This window comes from Carassius auratus, chromosome 30 (genome assembly GCF_003368295.1).
Source record: "Carassius auratus strain Wakin chromosome 30, ASM336829v1, whole genome shotgun sequence".
Taxonomy (NCBI): Eukaryota; Metazoa; Chordata; class Actinopteri; order Cypriniformes; family Cyprinidae; genus Carassius; species Carassius auratus.
In genome coordinates this window covers 20,209,863-20,226,033 of record NC_039272.1, presented here as the reverse complement: position 1 = coordinate 20,226,033, position 16,171 = coordinate 20,209,863, and the positions used below count along the sequence as shown (strand labels likewise).

The 16,171-nt window shown below is 38.0% G+C and overlaps 1 protein-coding gene across 3 annotated transcripts; it reads right to left on the bottom strand.

The window, feature by feature from the left end:
• Positions 1–1,970: 1,970 nt before the first annotated feature.
• Positions 1,971–15,222, bottom strand: LOC113049585 (U2 snRNP-associated SURP motif-containing protein-like). Of its 3 annotated transcripts, none has more exons than XM_026212039.1 (24): positions 15,148–15,222; positions 13,104–13,190; positions 12,917–13,028; positions 12,042–12,151; positions 11,819–11,889; positions 11,463–11,557; positions 11,313–11,377; positions 10,996–11,161; positions 10,680–10,885; positions 9,229–9,272; positions 8,359–8,463; positions 7,583–7,649; positions 7,304–7,470; positions 7,002–7,164; positions 6,825–6,904; positions 6,206–6,293; positions 5,965–6,093; positions 5,679–5,874; positions 5,414–5,491; positions 4,988–5,021; positions 4,551–4,695; positions 4,334–4,444; positions 3,853–4,043; positions 1,971–2,447 (listed from the first exon to the last, which is right to left on the bottom strand). In XM_026212039.1, exons 2-24 carry the CDS (start codon positions 13,179–13,181, stop codon positions 2,321–2,323), a joined length of 2,628 nt encoding a protein of 875 aa, XP_026067824.1. In that variant the 5' UTR covers positions 13,182–13,190; positions 15,148–15,222; the 3' UTR covers positions 1,971–2,320. The 3 variants fall into 3 exon arrangements, with proteins under 3 accessions (XP_026067824.1, XP_026067825.1, XP_026067827.1); XM_026212040.1 differs by having other exon boundaries at positions 14,949–15,204; XM_026212042.1 differs by lacking the exon at positions 15,148–15,222 and adding an exon at positions 14,879–14,897.
• Between the last annotated feature and the right edge of the window lie 949 nt (positions 15,223–16,171).

The window sequence follows — 16,171 nt, the reverse complement described above, 5'->3', positions numbered from 1 at the left end:
TCAAGTGAAACATTATGAAGTTTCAATAACAATATACAATACTATACCATTCAAAAGCTTGATGTAAATAATATAAATGTGACAAATAGGGATAACTCTAACAAATGTAAAAACAATGCAGTTCTTTCGATTTATTCCCCCTAAAAAAACCTGAAAAATATTATCAGCTCTTTTCAACATTAATAATAATAATAATAATAATAATAATAATAATAATAATGATGATAATAAATGGGGTTTATTTGGTAGAAAATAAGATTGTTAAAAGGATTTCTGAAGGATTGTGTGACTAGAGAAAGGATGCCAAAAAATTTGAAAGTCAGCTTTGATTGTTCCTAATAAACTGTTTAACTGCTCCCCCAAGTGGATATTAAATTATGTTGTGGGATAATTAAATATATTCTTAATAAACTACAAACATAAAATTATATACTTTTATTTTGTTCTCTTTCTTGTAAGTCCTCCCTCACAGTGGCACAGTTGAATGGGAGGCTCATTATGCAGCTCATTATGCAGGCCTTTGTTTTCTCAGGTGTAAATCACAATGATATTCATGATAGTTGACGCCTACTCGCATATGACTTTTACCAACAAAAAGTGTTTTAGAAAATTTAAATCAATATATTGTTTTCTGTGAGTGAGTAAACAAGATGATTTTCACATCATTCAGAAAGAAAAATTCTAGGCTACAAGCTCCAGTTCTCAACTTTTCCGGCAACCAATTTTATGTATGTGTTTTATTCCCTTATTCAAGTGATTTAACATTTTTAGTTTTTCACTAACCATGCATAACATTTTTTTTCTCAAAAATACAATCATGTACATGCATGCCTTTCACATATTATTATAGCCCAGTTTGTGCTCATTACAGTGATATTAGACTTTACCCATTTAGATATTTATAAGAAACTGAAAAAAGCACAAATGTCAGGGCATGACAAAACTTCTCAAGGCCCCAAAAATACCCTTAGACTCCAGAGGGTTAAACACACACACACACACAGACTTGAATTCCCTCCCACACACTCTAACCCCAAAGTCAATGTTTCTGGAAAACACAAAATCTCACATTTCCAACATGAGCACGAACTCAACTAATTTCAATTTAAGAATCTTTGTCAGTGTTATTTTATGTTGTAAAAATAATTGAACATGATTTTTTTATGTGTATGATTCCAGAAATAAATAAAAAAAATATATATTAAGATTTTCCATCTATGTTTTTTTTTTTTTTGCATGTATTTTCACTGCTATGTCTGAGCAAAGGATGTAATATTAAATGTTTTTCTTTTAGAGCAATGGCAATTGAATTAAAAAAGTCCCTTCTTCAGAATACTATATTTAAAGATTACTTTAGATCAGAGAACACTTTACATGTGATAGACAATCACATTTTTGTAAACTGTTACAAATAACACTTTAACATTATAAGGCCGTTTCTACTGATCAGAAGAAAGATGTCCAGGGTTCCTGCTCACCTGTGTGAACATGCCTTCGTCCTGCAGCACTGACGACAGGGGAACAATCTCAAAAAAATTTAATTCATTTAAAAACGTTTTCATATGGTATCACCTCTTTTGTCATATTAGAATTGCTAGTTAAATCCCAATGCTTTATAATCAACAAGACACCTGAGATTCTTACATAATTATTTAAAGCAAATCCAATAATTGTTCTTTCCTTGTGAGATGTTTGTAAGGTAGGAGTTGCATTCTCAGCATTATCAATGGGTGGTTATAGAGAAAATAAAAGTCTTTTAAAACCCATTTTCTTCCAAGTGAGAACCTCACGGCAGAGCAATAATTTGAAAAAGATCTCACAAATTAACTAGTTTTAGCAGTTTTATTCTGAGCCTCCTATGAACAAAATAATTAGAAGTTACTGTAAAGCATTTAAATATTCATCAGTGTTTAACAGCTGCTTTGTGAAAACTTTTAACTCCTTCGATTATATTCAAAAGACACATTTTTCCTTCCACAACAGTTTTTATTGGAAAGTCTGGAGGTGGAGGGGGCAATCTTGCAGCATTTTTCTTTAAACACCGGATTTAAACCAAGAGTAAAACACAAATAAAACGGTTTACAAAACAAAAAGAAGATCTGTACAAGTTCACACTTCTTAGATAAACTCAGCCAAGCCCAGGGTTGTGATCGCAGCAGCCAAACTGAGGACCGTTCTGGAAACAAATGAACAGCTGTAAATCAGCCAGACCTGTGGAATAAAAACATGTCGATGTGCATGACGAAAGCAGTCCATCCGTAGGCTCTATCAGGCTGTTACGAGATGACTGCAGAGGTCACAGGGTTTGAAGGGTCAGAGTTCAGTGTTTGCTCTTCTTGCTCTTTTTGTGCGAGTGATGTGGTGATCGGGACGATGACCTCCAAGATTTGTGCTGTGGTGATGGTGATCGAGAGCGTTTTGACTTGCGTGGGGATCGGGATCTTGTTCTTCATGGAAGACAAAGAGTGACAGAGGATAAACTGAGTGGTAAAATCTACACACAGCTACCCTTATTATGGCAACATGACCAAGAACAACACAAAGTGACAAGCAAGTCAGTCATAATTCAAGTAGCTGTGACCACAAGCATCAGGATATTTCTAGAGTCAGCTGGCTTCTCTTTCTGTAGCGCTGTGCTGGGTAACCGCTTGTATAGACCTTATGTGCTAGAGAAACAAGTATGCAGCCATGAGGAAGTCATGGCCTAATGGTTAGAGAGTCTGACTCCTAGCCCTAAGGTTGTGGGTTCGAGTCTCAGGCCGGCAATCCCATGACTGAGGTGCCCCTTGAACAAGGCACCAAACCCCCAACTGCTCCCCGGGTGCTGCAGCATAAATGGCTGCCCACTGCTCCAGATTTGTGTTCACGGTGTGTGTGTTTGGACGGGTCAAATGCAGAGCACGAATTTGGAGTATGAGTCACCATACGTGGCTTTATGTCAGTTCACACTTCGAAGTTGGTCCTTGAACTCTAGCACAGCTGTTGAATTTAATGCTCAAAGCAGATGTCATAAATGTCAGTAGACTGGGAAACTATACAGTACATTCATGTACGCTGAAAAGGGGGAGCTACATATGGTCTATATTGTATGTCAATCATAACACCGTTCAAAAGTCTGAAGGCAGGAAGGTTTTAAAGAGAGCTATACTTTTATTCAGCAAGGTTTCATTAAATTGAACAAAAATGATGGAAAAGACATTACTAATGTTTGATTTTAACAAAATGTTGTTTTTAACTTTCTATTCATCAAAGAATTCTGAAAAACCACGGTTTACCACGGTTTCCACAAAAATATCAAGCAGCACAACTGTTTTCAACATTAATACATTTTGCTGAGCAAAATTATCAGTCTAATAAGCATATTATAATTATTTCTGAAGGATCACGTGACAGCAACATTTAAAATGTATAATGTATTTTAATTTGTAATATTTATCAATTTATCAAGGTTTTAATTTCTGATCAAATAAATGGAGCCTTGATGAGCATAAGAGATTGTAAGGTGTAACAACCCCCCTCCCCCATGTCAAAATCTCATACTATAATACCATAACACTTGATTTTTTTTTTTTTTTCAATTGAAAGTCAGTTTCAGGTCAAAATGACCTGAGGAGAGGATGTGGGATTTTAAGAAAAAATACAAATACAAATCTTACAAACCCCAAACATTTGAACTGTATTCTCTGTTCTGATTGGCTGTTAAGTGTTGTGGGATTTTAGTGAAAAGACAAATTACTTGTCGCTGAAAACTTGATGCATTGTGCTTGGTCAAGGTATTGGGAATAACTGTTTTTGAATGATAATGGGATGTAATAAACTGTGTGTGTGTGTGTGTGTGAGATGAGTGCATACCTCTCTCTCCTCTCTTCTTTGTCTCGACTCCGTCCTCTACTCCTTTCTCTGTCCTCACTCTTTCTACTTTTTTCTTTATCCCTTGTTTTACTCCTCTCCTCCCCTTTATCTCTCCTCTCGTCTTTTTTGGACCGGTCTTTCGTTTTTTGTGAATATTTGTCTGTCTTTTCCTGGTCATCCTTGTCAAACTCCTAAGGAAACAGTGACCAAAAGAAAAACAAAAGACATAAATAAGTGAGTTCACCGTTTACCAGAAGTGAAACATTTTCTACCAGAATTCTGTGCTTATGAGACAGCAGGCATAAATAACACACATACACTTTGCTGATATACAGGTCAATTTAGAATATTTACCAGCCAAAAACATGTCTTGGTGGTGACCAGTTGTTTTGTATCATTTAGCACAACTGGAATGCATACTGACCAATCAGCCACAATCTGCATATTGTGTAATTCTTTGTTGAGTTGCTGTGTATAGTACCTTCTGTAGCAGTCTGTTTCTGTAGTGTTGAACTTGCTGTTGGAGAGTCATACTGGAGTTCCTCTGTCTCTTACCCGACTCCAACTCATCCTGGAAATTCATCACCTTCACCTGCAATATGCATAACCGCACTTTTATATTACCAGGCAACACAGTTGGTTTTAGTGCCATGTCTGTCTGTAAGTGTGTGGGAGAGAGAGCAAGAGTGATGACTAACCTCAAGTTCTCGGAGGCGTGTCCTTTTGCTTTCAGACAGTTCAAAGTTTTTCAGAGAACTCTTAAACTCCACTCCTTCATACCTGCTGGGGCTGTCAGCCTCATCGCTGCTCTGATCTGAGTTACCATTGTTTTCCTTCGGGCCACTGCATGCCAAAGGGAAACATTGAGGAAAGAATTTTCTATTTTTTATTATTTCCTGTTTACAATTCATGTTTATAGCTTGGATTCACCAAAAAAAAAAAACCTTAGCCAACGTACACATGTCCACGTAAATATTATTTTTAGGTGATAGTCCTTATAAATAAAATAGTAAAAGAAAGCATGTGATTTGATGAGGCTGTTGAAATGCTCCAGTCATGTATCATGTGATAAAACTAAATCACCAGCTCATCACAGAGAACAATGAATAAAATCAACAACATCCAGCAGTCTTACCTTGAGTTCACCTCTGTGTCCGAGTCATTCTTGGCTGAAAGGATGATAAGAACAGTTTAAAGTTTACGGCAGGACGCAGCAGTTGAAAGGAATATACACAGTGTCCCTCTGAATACATACAAAAGATGTATTTTCACAACGATCACTAATACAACTCACGCAAAGATGGCAAAAATGAAATGTATTCAACCTATACTTAAAAACAGAGAAATAGATGTCATTGATATCTGTAAAAGAAGTAAATTAGCCAATTTTGTTTAAATGAAGGATTGCAGAAATAGAGTATTCTAGTACTAGATATTTCCTTCTTGACAATCTGTCCTGTTTAACTCCTTAAATCTCTCTCTCTCTCTTAAATGCCCTGGACTGTTGCTCAACTCATCTCTACAAAAGAGTCATGTATTACTACTCATGTTGTGATTGTACCTGAGGATTCGGAATCTTCCACCTTCTCCCATTTAGACAGTGCAACAGTAGGTAAAGTCTTATCTGAGCCATCATCAACTGGATCAGACAAAAACAAGCACAAAGAGGAAATATGTGTAATCAATAAAACCAATATAACAAAATCCATATTGAATGTGTTTTTTAACACTTCCACTGTGTTCCGTTTAGGAAAAAGACTACAAATAGCATTAACGTTATAATAAAAACAAGAAACTCCCTACAACCTCAATGCCCTTCTACCTACATGGCACACCATCAATATCATCTATTTGGTTTCCTAGGGGAACACCGTCTATATCGTCAACCGGGACGCCATCTATAGAGGATGGATCCCAGGTCAAAGGTGATCCATCGAGGTCATCAAGGGGTGCGCCATCAATTTCCCCTCTCTCTAGAGGAATACCATCCAATGGCACCCCATCTAAATCAGGAGATTTGGGCTAGAGAACAGGTAGGTAAATTAATTTAGTACTACTTTACAGAGCATATATAATTTATAGTTTTTTTTTTATCTCTTTGCCACAGCTCACCTCTGCTCTGTCAATGACTTCCTCTCCAGGTTTAATAAGCCCCAGGAATATATTCTGCAGTTGGATCAGGAAAGAGTCTGGATAAACTGCCCAGTCTTCCCACGCACGAAAACATCCCATGACTCTTTGCTGCAGATAGAGAGAGTTGAAAGAGAGAAATTTAGACGGGGACTGTGATCAAAGATCTCTGCAAGGGAGGAGCTCAAGACAGAGATGACATGCTAGAACAGACTGTGCCCACCTTAAACTGCTCTGCCTGGAGCCGGGCCTGGATGTTCCGATACGCTTCACTGATGTCTCCAAATATCTGTGGCAGCTTTGTCTCAAAACTATTACACAGCAGGACAAAACAGAAAGAGAGTTCATCAGAGGCAACATCGAAGGTTTTCAAGTTTAAATTTTACTGCAGTAGCGACAGATCTTTTTCTGTATTGTGGCACAGGCTATCAAAAAGAAAAATTGTAGGGTGTGGACTTGATTCAATTTAGTTGTTATTGACTGAATAGAGACAGATCTGAACATGAGATTGCAGTAGATCTTATTAAAGATCATGAGATTGGAGAATTGGGAGTCATTTCACCAGATTTACCAGATTATTCAAAGTCCAAAAACATTTTTAAAATTGAACATTTATGGATGAATTCATGATAAGATCAATAAAACGCATTTAGAAAATATTTTTTTACTATATATATATATATATATATATATATATATATATATATATAGTATTCACGTGACAATCATGTCATTGCTGCAGGTTTAAAAAAAATTAATGGAAAACAATTTCAAAGACACAAATAAAAGTACAAATACAATCAAGAAAAACATCAAATAAAAATGTTGCACAACCCACTCACAATTTGCGGTAGTATGACGCATTTGCAACTTTGGCACATGAGTTGTAGAGGATGTCAGATATTAGGTAAAGTCTGGCAATCTGCAATATACAGGAGACAAAAGAAGAGCTATGCAACAAACTCTAGTTGTGATTTGTGAACTCCTACTTTCTACTGTAACTGTAATGGTACATGTACCTTCTTCTGCAGTGGTGTGTGTTCTATAGACAGAGCTTCAGTGATGCAGGAGACGACCTCCTCAGCAGCCTCCGCTCTCTCCAGGCAGAATAGCATGGCATCAGCGATCTCATCCCTGCGAGGAGTCAGCCCTCTTAGCAAGGCCTCCAACCTCTCTCTGTGCCTGAGACACAACAAACACAGTCAATATGTGCATACATCACAGAACCAAACATATGTGGGCACCCAAACATCACAGGTCTATGTGCATTTCATCAACGTCCTACAACATCTATTTCTGTTGGAGAGGAACACATGTTTACTCTGCCTTCAGGTGCCCTTTCTTTGGCTCTTCCTCTTGAGAAGGGAAGGAGCTCTCTTCTGGTTCCTCATCACCATGGAGATACGGGTTAAGAAGAGGTGGCTTCCACAGAGAGCCGCCCCGGAACATTCTGAAAGATGACGTTCTCCATTTATTTGGGTTCTCTCCCTGAGAGAAGAGACACAGAGAAATGTTTAACAGGTTTCATATAGATGTGAAAATTACATTTCTTTTTGAGAATAAGACTGTGTCTAGCCATGAAAGGCTGTGGATCGTTTACCTGTAGAATGGAGTAGAGTTTCCATCTGTAGTACACATGCTCCTGACTCTTATTATCAAATAAAAACCTGCAACAATAGCCGGACAGTTACATATGACATTCAAAAGTCTTAAAATATTTTACTAAATATTTGCTCACCCTCATATTCTAAACCTGGATAATTGACAAAAGAGACTTTTAACAGAATGGTGACTTTGCTCTTTCCCATGCCACAAAAGTGAATGGTGGGGGACTACACCACAAATGTAATTGGTTCTCTTAAAAGTTAAATATGTTCATAATATTTAAATTGTACAATTGAGAGTAAACATGTCTGAGCCTTAATAAAATTTGGCTTAGACTTAGGTGTTATGCAGGTTACATTCACGTTGTATGAAACAAATAGAAATGCAAACATACCACATAATGTCTCTTTTTGTGAAGTAAAAATAAAGTTTTTCTGGTTAAGGAGAAGCAGGCGAGTAAATTACAGAATTGTAATTTTAAGGTGTGAAGGTGTGAAATTAAAATCCACCCTTTATCATATTGCAAATGATTAATTTGTGAATGTTTATTTTCTCATAATTTTTTTTTACCAGAAATCACAATGTAACAAGTAGCAATAAATCTTCCATATTGTGATGTACAGTACTGTGTGCAAATTCTGTAAAACTGAAGGTTGAGGTATGACATGAATTATTTACAATGTTACCAACAACATTTCTATTTCATGTTGAGCAAGCTATGAATATTAATGGTTCCAATATTCTGTCACGAGCAGAATACAGTTCACATACCTGAAGTCAGGGTTGTTCTTTTCTCTGCTCATGATGATGGCCTCAAACATGGGTCCCTCTCTTACCACAAACTCAATCATTCTGTGTATCAAGCCCAGCAGGTTCCTATCAGCCACAAAAGAGATGGATGAGAGAATGAACAAGGGCACTCTTTTCTTTTCTCCACAACTCCATAATAATCCCTAAAGCCTTACCATGTCATTTCTATCTTTTTCTTCTTTCATTTTCACTGTCTGGCAGATTGAAACTTGTATTTTGCTCTGTATTTTCTGTCCACTCCAAATAAGATTGCTTTTCTGATGTTACCATGGCCCTATGAGACCGTTAAGGGAGTGTGTTTTAGTACAATGTTAGCTCCTAATGTTAGAAAAAGGCTACTGTGTGGTGTTCTACGTGTTTTCACAGTAGCAATCACTGCGTATAAAATTATTTACCGCAACTGTATTAACAGACTATAGAAGTTGCTGATGTTGCTAAAGGTGGGTAACCTCAAGCTATGTATATTATATGTATCTGGTTCCTTGGGTACGATCTAAGATCAATGATGTCTTACAGTATCTTTCTGATTAACTAACCCAGTGGGGTCCTTAATCCTGGTCCTGGAGATCCCCTGCTCTTCACATTTTACATGTCTCCTTCATTTAACACACCTGAATCAGATCATCGGCTCCTTAGGAGCAGGTTTCATGAACTGAACCGAGTGTGTCAGATAACAAAGACATTGAAAATGTGCATAGTCTGGGGGAGGGGGGGTCCCCAGGACCAATATTATGAATTAACAGTTGTGATTAGGTATCAGACTACAGACTACAGTATGTGTGTGTGTTTCAGCAGCAATGGTGTTTTAATAAATGGACAGAGAATGTGTACCTTTCTGTGGGGATTACCACTGTCACTACGGCCTCGGACAGAGTCTGTTCATGACGTCAAACCAAATGATGAAGATACAAAAATACAGTGAGTTTATATTTAACAAACTGCAGAATATTCATGAATAATATCAGCAGCAGCAGTTACACCTCTGGAAACATGCTCCGCAAACAGACGAGTTCATCTCACCGCGGCTTCTTGCTCTGTCTGAGGGACATTCTGTGTATATAGAAACGTTTCTTGCTCTAAACTCTCTGGCTTCATATTTTATTCCAGCTTAAAGCTTATAAATCTAAACCAGATAAATAAATAAATCTAAAATAAAAGTCCTTATAAAGATACAATTCCCAAATTATCTGTGATGTGAAAGTACTATGTAATTTTATATTTGGGAAACAATTTTGTATTAAATCCAAATAATCTTATTTGAATTAAATATTGTATTGAATTATTGCTATAGCTTTAAGACTTGGAGGGATTGGATTTGACATGTTTGGGCATTCACTTCTGCCATACTAATCAAAAAGTGATATGGAGAGACCAGCCAATTAATCTTAACAGAATCTGAAAGTGTTAAATAAACAAAGAGGTTGGTAGGAATGAAATGTCTCGTTACACAGGATGCCCCCACCCAGGCTATTGAACATTACACAACTTAAAACTGACCAATTATCCCATTGTGTTTCTGTACAGTTTTGTGGTTTCACCTGCTTTTGACTCCCATCTCGCATCAAATCAACCTACTCAAATTATTTTAAAGTGTTTCCACGACTTGACCTTTAAACATTCATCAAACAATGAAACAACCAAATTTCTCAGAGTCAGCTAAAGGTTGACTCAATCACATTTCTATAAATTGAATATACACTATTATTCAAAAGTTTGGGGTCAGTACATTTTTTTTAAAGACAAACTAATTAAGTTCAGTAAGGATGCATTAGATAATATTACAATTAAGAAGATTTCTTTTTTAAATAAATTGTCTTTTTGAACTTTCTATTTATTGAAGAATCCTGAAAAAAATTATCAAGTTTCTGCAAATATATTAAGCATCAATTACAAATAGAAAATGTTTTTAATAGTAATAATATTTCACAATATTACTGTTATAGTGTGTTTTCGATCAAAGGAATGCAGCCTAAAAACATTTAAAAACATTAAAAAGCCATCCCCAAACTTCTGATGCGTAGAGAAAATCAACAAAACATTTGATTCAGATTCCAAAATTTGTGTCTTTATTAAATTTTAATTCTCAGGCTTTTTATATCAACCTAAAATTAGTGATCAGTAATCATTCCTTTCATTTTCCTTCTATTTTTATTTGCTAAAGTGAACGTTTGTAGTGCTTCATGTTCTCCAAATACCTTGCCAGCAGAAAATGTTCCTTTTATAAATACCTTGACCTTGGCAAACCATACTCTACTACACCAGGAGGCAGTGCATGTGGTTACCTTGTAGAAGTCTTCCTGCGAGCGGCTGTGTGGTTTGGTGAAGTCATTTCTAAAGCGGTCTCTGGGTTGGGCGTTGAACGGCAGTCCCGATGGTGGAGGGGGGGCAGTGGTCTTCAGCACCCCGATGGGGGTGTACAGAGGCTGTGGAGGAATACGTACTGCCTTCCCCCAACCTAGCTTCATTTCAAAACCCATTACTGTTTTACCTGCAAAACACCAGAGCTCAAATGTCAAAAGAGTCCAACTAAGTGTGTCTTTGAACAGACGGCAGTGAAATATTTCATTTACACTGGTTTGCGGATTGAGGACGCCTCACCATCCAGTGCGGCCAAAGCACGCTCTGCATCTTTCCGTGTCATAAAAGCAACAAAACCTCGGTTGGTGACTCTTGTTCTCTCTTCTTCAGTGCGAGGCCACATGATCTTCACACTGGCCAGAGGACCGTATTTCCCAAACTCCTTACAGAGCATCTCCTCTGTCATCTATTGAGACAGTCAAACTTTAGTAGATCAGAGTCTAAACATACTGTAATTACAAGAGTGCCATATAGTCAATATTAAGCAGTCTGTTGGCCAGATTTTTCCATGGATTACACAGCAATCAGCAGGTCATAACACTGTGGCCTCTTCTCACCTTGGGGTTGATGCAGCCGATGTACAGGTTTGTTGTGTTTGGTACTACAGGATCATCATCAAATACTACAAACACAATATGTAAAAATATTTTTTAGGCTTCCACTGGGTTTCCAAAGTGAAATGTTCGGTGTGAGTTTGTCAGACTTACTTGATCGTCGAGTCAGGGGTAAATCCAGATCTGGGTACACTCCTCCAGAGTCACCTTTCTTCTTTTTATATCGCTCCTCTCTTTCCTCCTGTATTCTGAATGACAGATTGAACAAAGACAGAACACTTTTTTGCGAACACATTTTCTCACTGTGAAATGGAGGGCAGTTCTTTTTTTTCCGTATTGTTACATATGTCTGAGTGAAACAGAAAAATTATTATTATATATATATATTTGCCGAAACTCTATCCATCAGTTTTTGATTGCTGAAAATATACAAGGATGATTCCGTCACAATAAAATCAATAACATGCATTCAGAAAACAAATGAAGTGAATTTTGAGGGAAACACTGACTGTTTTAATTCCTCTTTAAAGAGCTCCAGATTACTCTTCTTCCTCTTCTCCTCCACTTTCTTTTTAACAGTCTAGAATGGAAAAACAAGAAAAGAGTTAAGACTAATTAATGTATTTTGGGATTCATCTATGCTGGTCTTCTCATCATGTTCCTTCTAACCCAGTCTAACCTCTTCAAAAGATATTAAGCTCATCTGACTACAGAAGAAGGAAGGTCACTTACAGTTTTTTTGCCTTCTGCAGGTTGAACAGGTGAGGTATTCTGAGGTGGAGAAGTGAATTTAGAGGCGGGTCTGTAGAGTTTGCTCTTCTTCACCTCTGCGGCTTCTTCCTCTGAGAGATGAACAACAACAAAAACATGCAATCATAACTCGCTCCTTCCTCTATTTATCATCTAACAGCTTATATTTACAGTTTACAGTATAGCAGCCCACAATTCAAATTCTAAACTGTTTCCTGCAAGCAACATAAGCATTGCACTTTTTCATAAAGTCAGTAACCACTGGTTTATTGTGTCAAACTACAGAGATCTGGAAACACAGGTGCTTACACACCCACACAAAGACCAGATCAGTTTTGTTACTGTAACTAAAACTAGTTGTGGGGAAGTCGTGGGTGGGGAAGTCGTTTGTGGGGAAGTCGTGGCCTAATGGTTAGAGCGTCGGACTCCCAATCAAAGGGTTGTGAGTTCGAGTCTCGGGCCGGACGGAATTGTGGGCGGCGGTAGTGCATGAACAGCTCTCTCTCCACCTTCAATACCACGACTTAGGTGCCCTTGAGCAAGGCATCGAACCCCCAACTGCTCCCCGGGCGCCGCAGCATAAATGGCTGCCCACTGCTCCGGGTGTGTGCTCACAGTGTGTGTGTGTGTGTGTGTGTTCACTGCTCTGTGTGTGTGCATTTCGGATGGGTTAAATGCAGAGCACAAATTCTGAGTATGGGTCACCATACTTGGCTGAATGTCACTTTCACTATTCACTATTGAAAATATTAAAATATTAATACTAGATAAAAATTGCAAAGGCAATATAAAACTGAATATAATAAAGGCTAATTAAAAATATGAATATATACTATAAGAAAAGCACAAAAACTTACCTTTAGTTGCATTTACAATGCCTCCTCGTACAAATGTCTTCACTCCACTTTTGTCATTAGTGTCAAAAGCAGCTATAAATTCCTCAAAGACTTCAGCAGCTTTCTCTTCCTCCTGGTAATGGTGAGACAGAGAAATGTTGTATAAGACAAGAACACAAAATAATCTTGGGCATCTCAAAGTGCTTACCTTTCTCTTCATTTCCTCTTGCTCTCTTTTTGTTAGCGTCTTCTTCACCCCCACAGATTTCCCTTTTTTGTCTGCCATGTCAACTTTCTAAAACACAGCAGAAATGTACTGCCCTTAGATCACTGCAGCAGTGTGGTTTATACGATCATGTAATCATATTTTCATGATTGGGGGACTACATATAATACATTTAAGAAGCAGCTACTCAAAAACATCTAGTCTGGGGGACAGGACCATGCATACCTGACACATATCACAAAGTACTTCACTTAATGACAAGAGCTCTGAGAATAAGAACAATCTAACACTCGTAAAAAGCCCTTTTTGCATGTCTTGATCTAGACCAAGACTGAGGACAGCAGGGTGCAGGACTTTGAAGATGCAAGGCAGCTTTGAAAGATACTGTATTTACAACATCAGCCCTGTTATGTCCACATCTGACTGCACAATAAGACAGTGGTCCACATATCCTGTAAACACCTTGTTTGTATCAAATTCACAGCACGACTACATGTACTGGCTGTACAATCATGGCCAAATGTTTTGACAGTGACATACATTTGGGGTTTTGCAAAGTATACTGCTTCAGGATTTGTAGATTATTTTTCTACGTTTCTATGGTATACTGAAGAAAAAAAAACAATTATAAGCGTATCATAAGTTATAAAGGCTTTTATTGGCACAAAAATATATTGAGTCAATATTTACAGTGTTGACCCTTGTTCTTCATAAGCCATGCAATTCGCTCTGGCATGCTGGATATTAGCTTCTTATTAGTTCTCAGAGTTGATCACATTTGTGGTCTTCTGCTTGTCCACTCGTCTTTAGATCACTGACCACAGGTTCTCTCTAGGATTGAAATCCAGGGAGTTGCCTGGCCACAGATACAAACTTTCAAAATAATGATCTTTGAGCCACTTCTTTTTCACTCTTGCTTTGTGAAATGGTGCTCCATCACGCTGGAAGATGCACGGATCATCACCAGATTGCTCATGGATCGCTGGAAGAAGTAGCGTTCACCTCTTCTTCTCTGAACAATCGATTTTCGTTGTCCAAATGTCTTGGCCTCGTTGTGCGTGCAGATGCTCTCACACCAACCTGCTGCCATTCCAGAGCAAGCTCTTCACTGCTGGAGTCACCTTTCTGTATCTGACTCCTCAGGAGGAGATGGTCCTGGAGTTTGCTGGACACTCTGGGACGTCCTGAAGACCTCTCTCCTTGAAGTTCTTGATGATACAGACAATATTCTTTGTAACAATGTCCTCGCATATGAGGCCATTTTGATGCAAAGCCCTGATGGCTGCACCTGTTTCTTTGGAGGAAACCATTTCTAAGAAGAACACAATGATTGGAAAGGCTTCTTCCCACCATCAGTCTGCTCTTACAATCTATTTAGTATGATAGTGATTTCACCTAAATAGTACTCATTCACACTTTCACATGTACTGCTGATATGATTAGTCAATTAATGTATACTGGTCACTTTCTGTCAGGACCAAAAAAAAAAAAAACTTTTTTGGTTAATTAAGCTTTTAACAATTATTTAAAATGCATCTGATCACTCTAAACAATAATCTAGAAACAATGTGAATGGACACCACAACAGCTTAAGCAGCAAACTTTGCAAAACACAAAATGTATGTCACTGCCAAAACTTTTGGCCACTACTGTATAAAGTTATAACAAAGTAGTTTAATACTCATAGACCTGCAAGTGGTAATGTCTCATAACTATGTCTACGACTGTCTCCAAACCTAGTGAACTGCCTAAGTTACCTAGACTGCATTCGTGAGCATCAGGGGCGCCGACAGACCCCTGAAAGGGCTGTCTGTGTGTGCAGCTCACCAGGCTGAAACAGACCGCCTGTGTGTGTACGTTACGTTAGGTTAGCGTGCGGGCTAACGTCTCTGGTCCTCCTGGCCTCGTTCAAACCTGAGACAGCCTTTTGCTGTCAACTGTGTTAACGCCGCTGGAGGACGCAATTAAGACATATCTGATGCTGCAACCAGTTGCACATCTGTAAACAATCTATATAGCGACTTACACAGTTCTTGCGTTGTAAAAACGAAACCGTTCGTTTGTTGTTAATCCGCCATTTTGAAAATACTAGAAATGGAAATAGCGGAAAAGTGACGTCGCGTGATAAACACCAATCAGAGCTCAAAACGGCTACTGCGGATGCTTGAGAGGAGAGTCTCCACTCCAGTCACTTGTTGTATGTTTGCCTGGCTAAATTAATAAAGCATTGATATAAAAGACCAGAATCAGAAAGGGCTTTACTGCCAAGTTTGCTTACACACAAGGTATTTTTCTTGGTGACAGAAGCTTCCATTACACAGACAGGTTGACGAGTGACAAGACACAGATAGCATAAATAAAAATTTGTAAAAATAAATATATAAAAAAAATAAAAATAAATAGACAAAATACATTAAACTGTATGTACAGTGCTATTAGACACATTATGCAAGGAAATGTGGGTAGATTGTAAGATATATTAAGTCACTAACATACATGTAATACATATTAGTATAGATAGTTGGGTATTGCACATTGGGGAGAACTTTTAACTGTTCATGACATGGATTGCCTGAGGGAAGAAACTGGATGGATGTTTTGGTGCTCAATGCTCTGTAGCATTGACCAGACAGCAACAGAGTGTGCTGGATCTGAGGGGTCCAGAATGATTTTACCATCTCTTTTACTCAATCTGGAATAGTGCAGTTCTTGGAAAGTAGGGATTTGTACCAGTGATTTGCTCAGCAGTCCGGACTATACTGTGCAATCTATTATTGTCAAATTTGGTAGCTGAGCTGAACCAGACAGTTATAGAAGTGCAGAGGATGGATTCAGTGGCGGACTGTTTCAGCAGCTCCTATTTAGTGCCTAAACTCTGGAATAATCTACCTAACATTGTTTGGGAGGTAGATACACTATTGCAGTTTAAATCTAGATTAAAGACCCATCTCTTTAACCTGGCTTACACATAACACACTAATATGCTTCTAATATCCAAATCGGTTAAAGGATTTTTAGGCTGCGTTAATTAGGTAAACCGGAACCGGGAA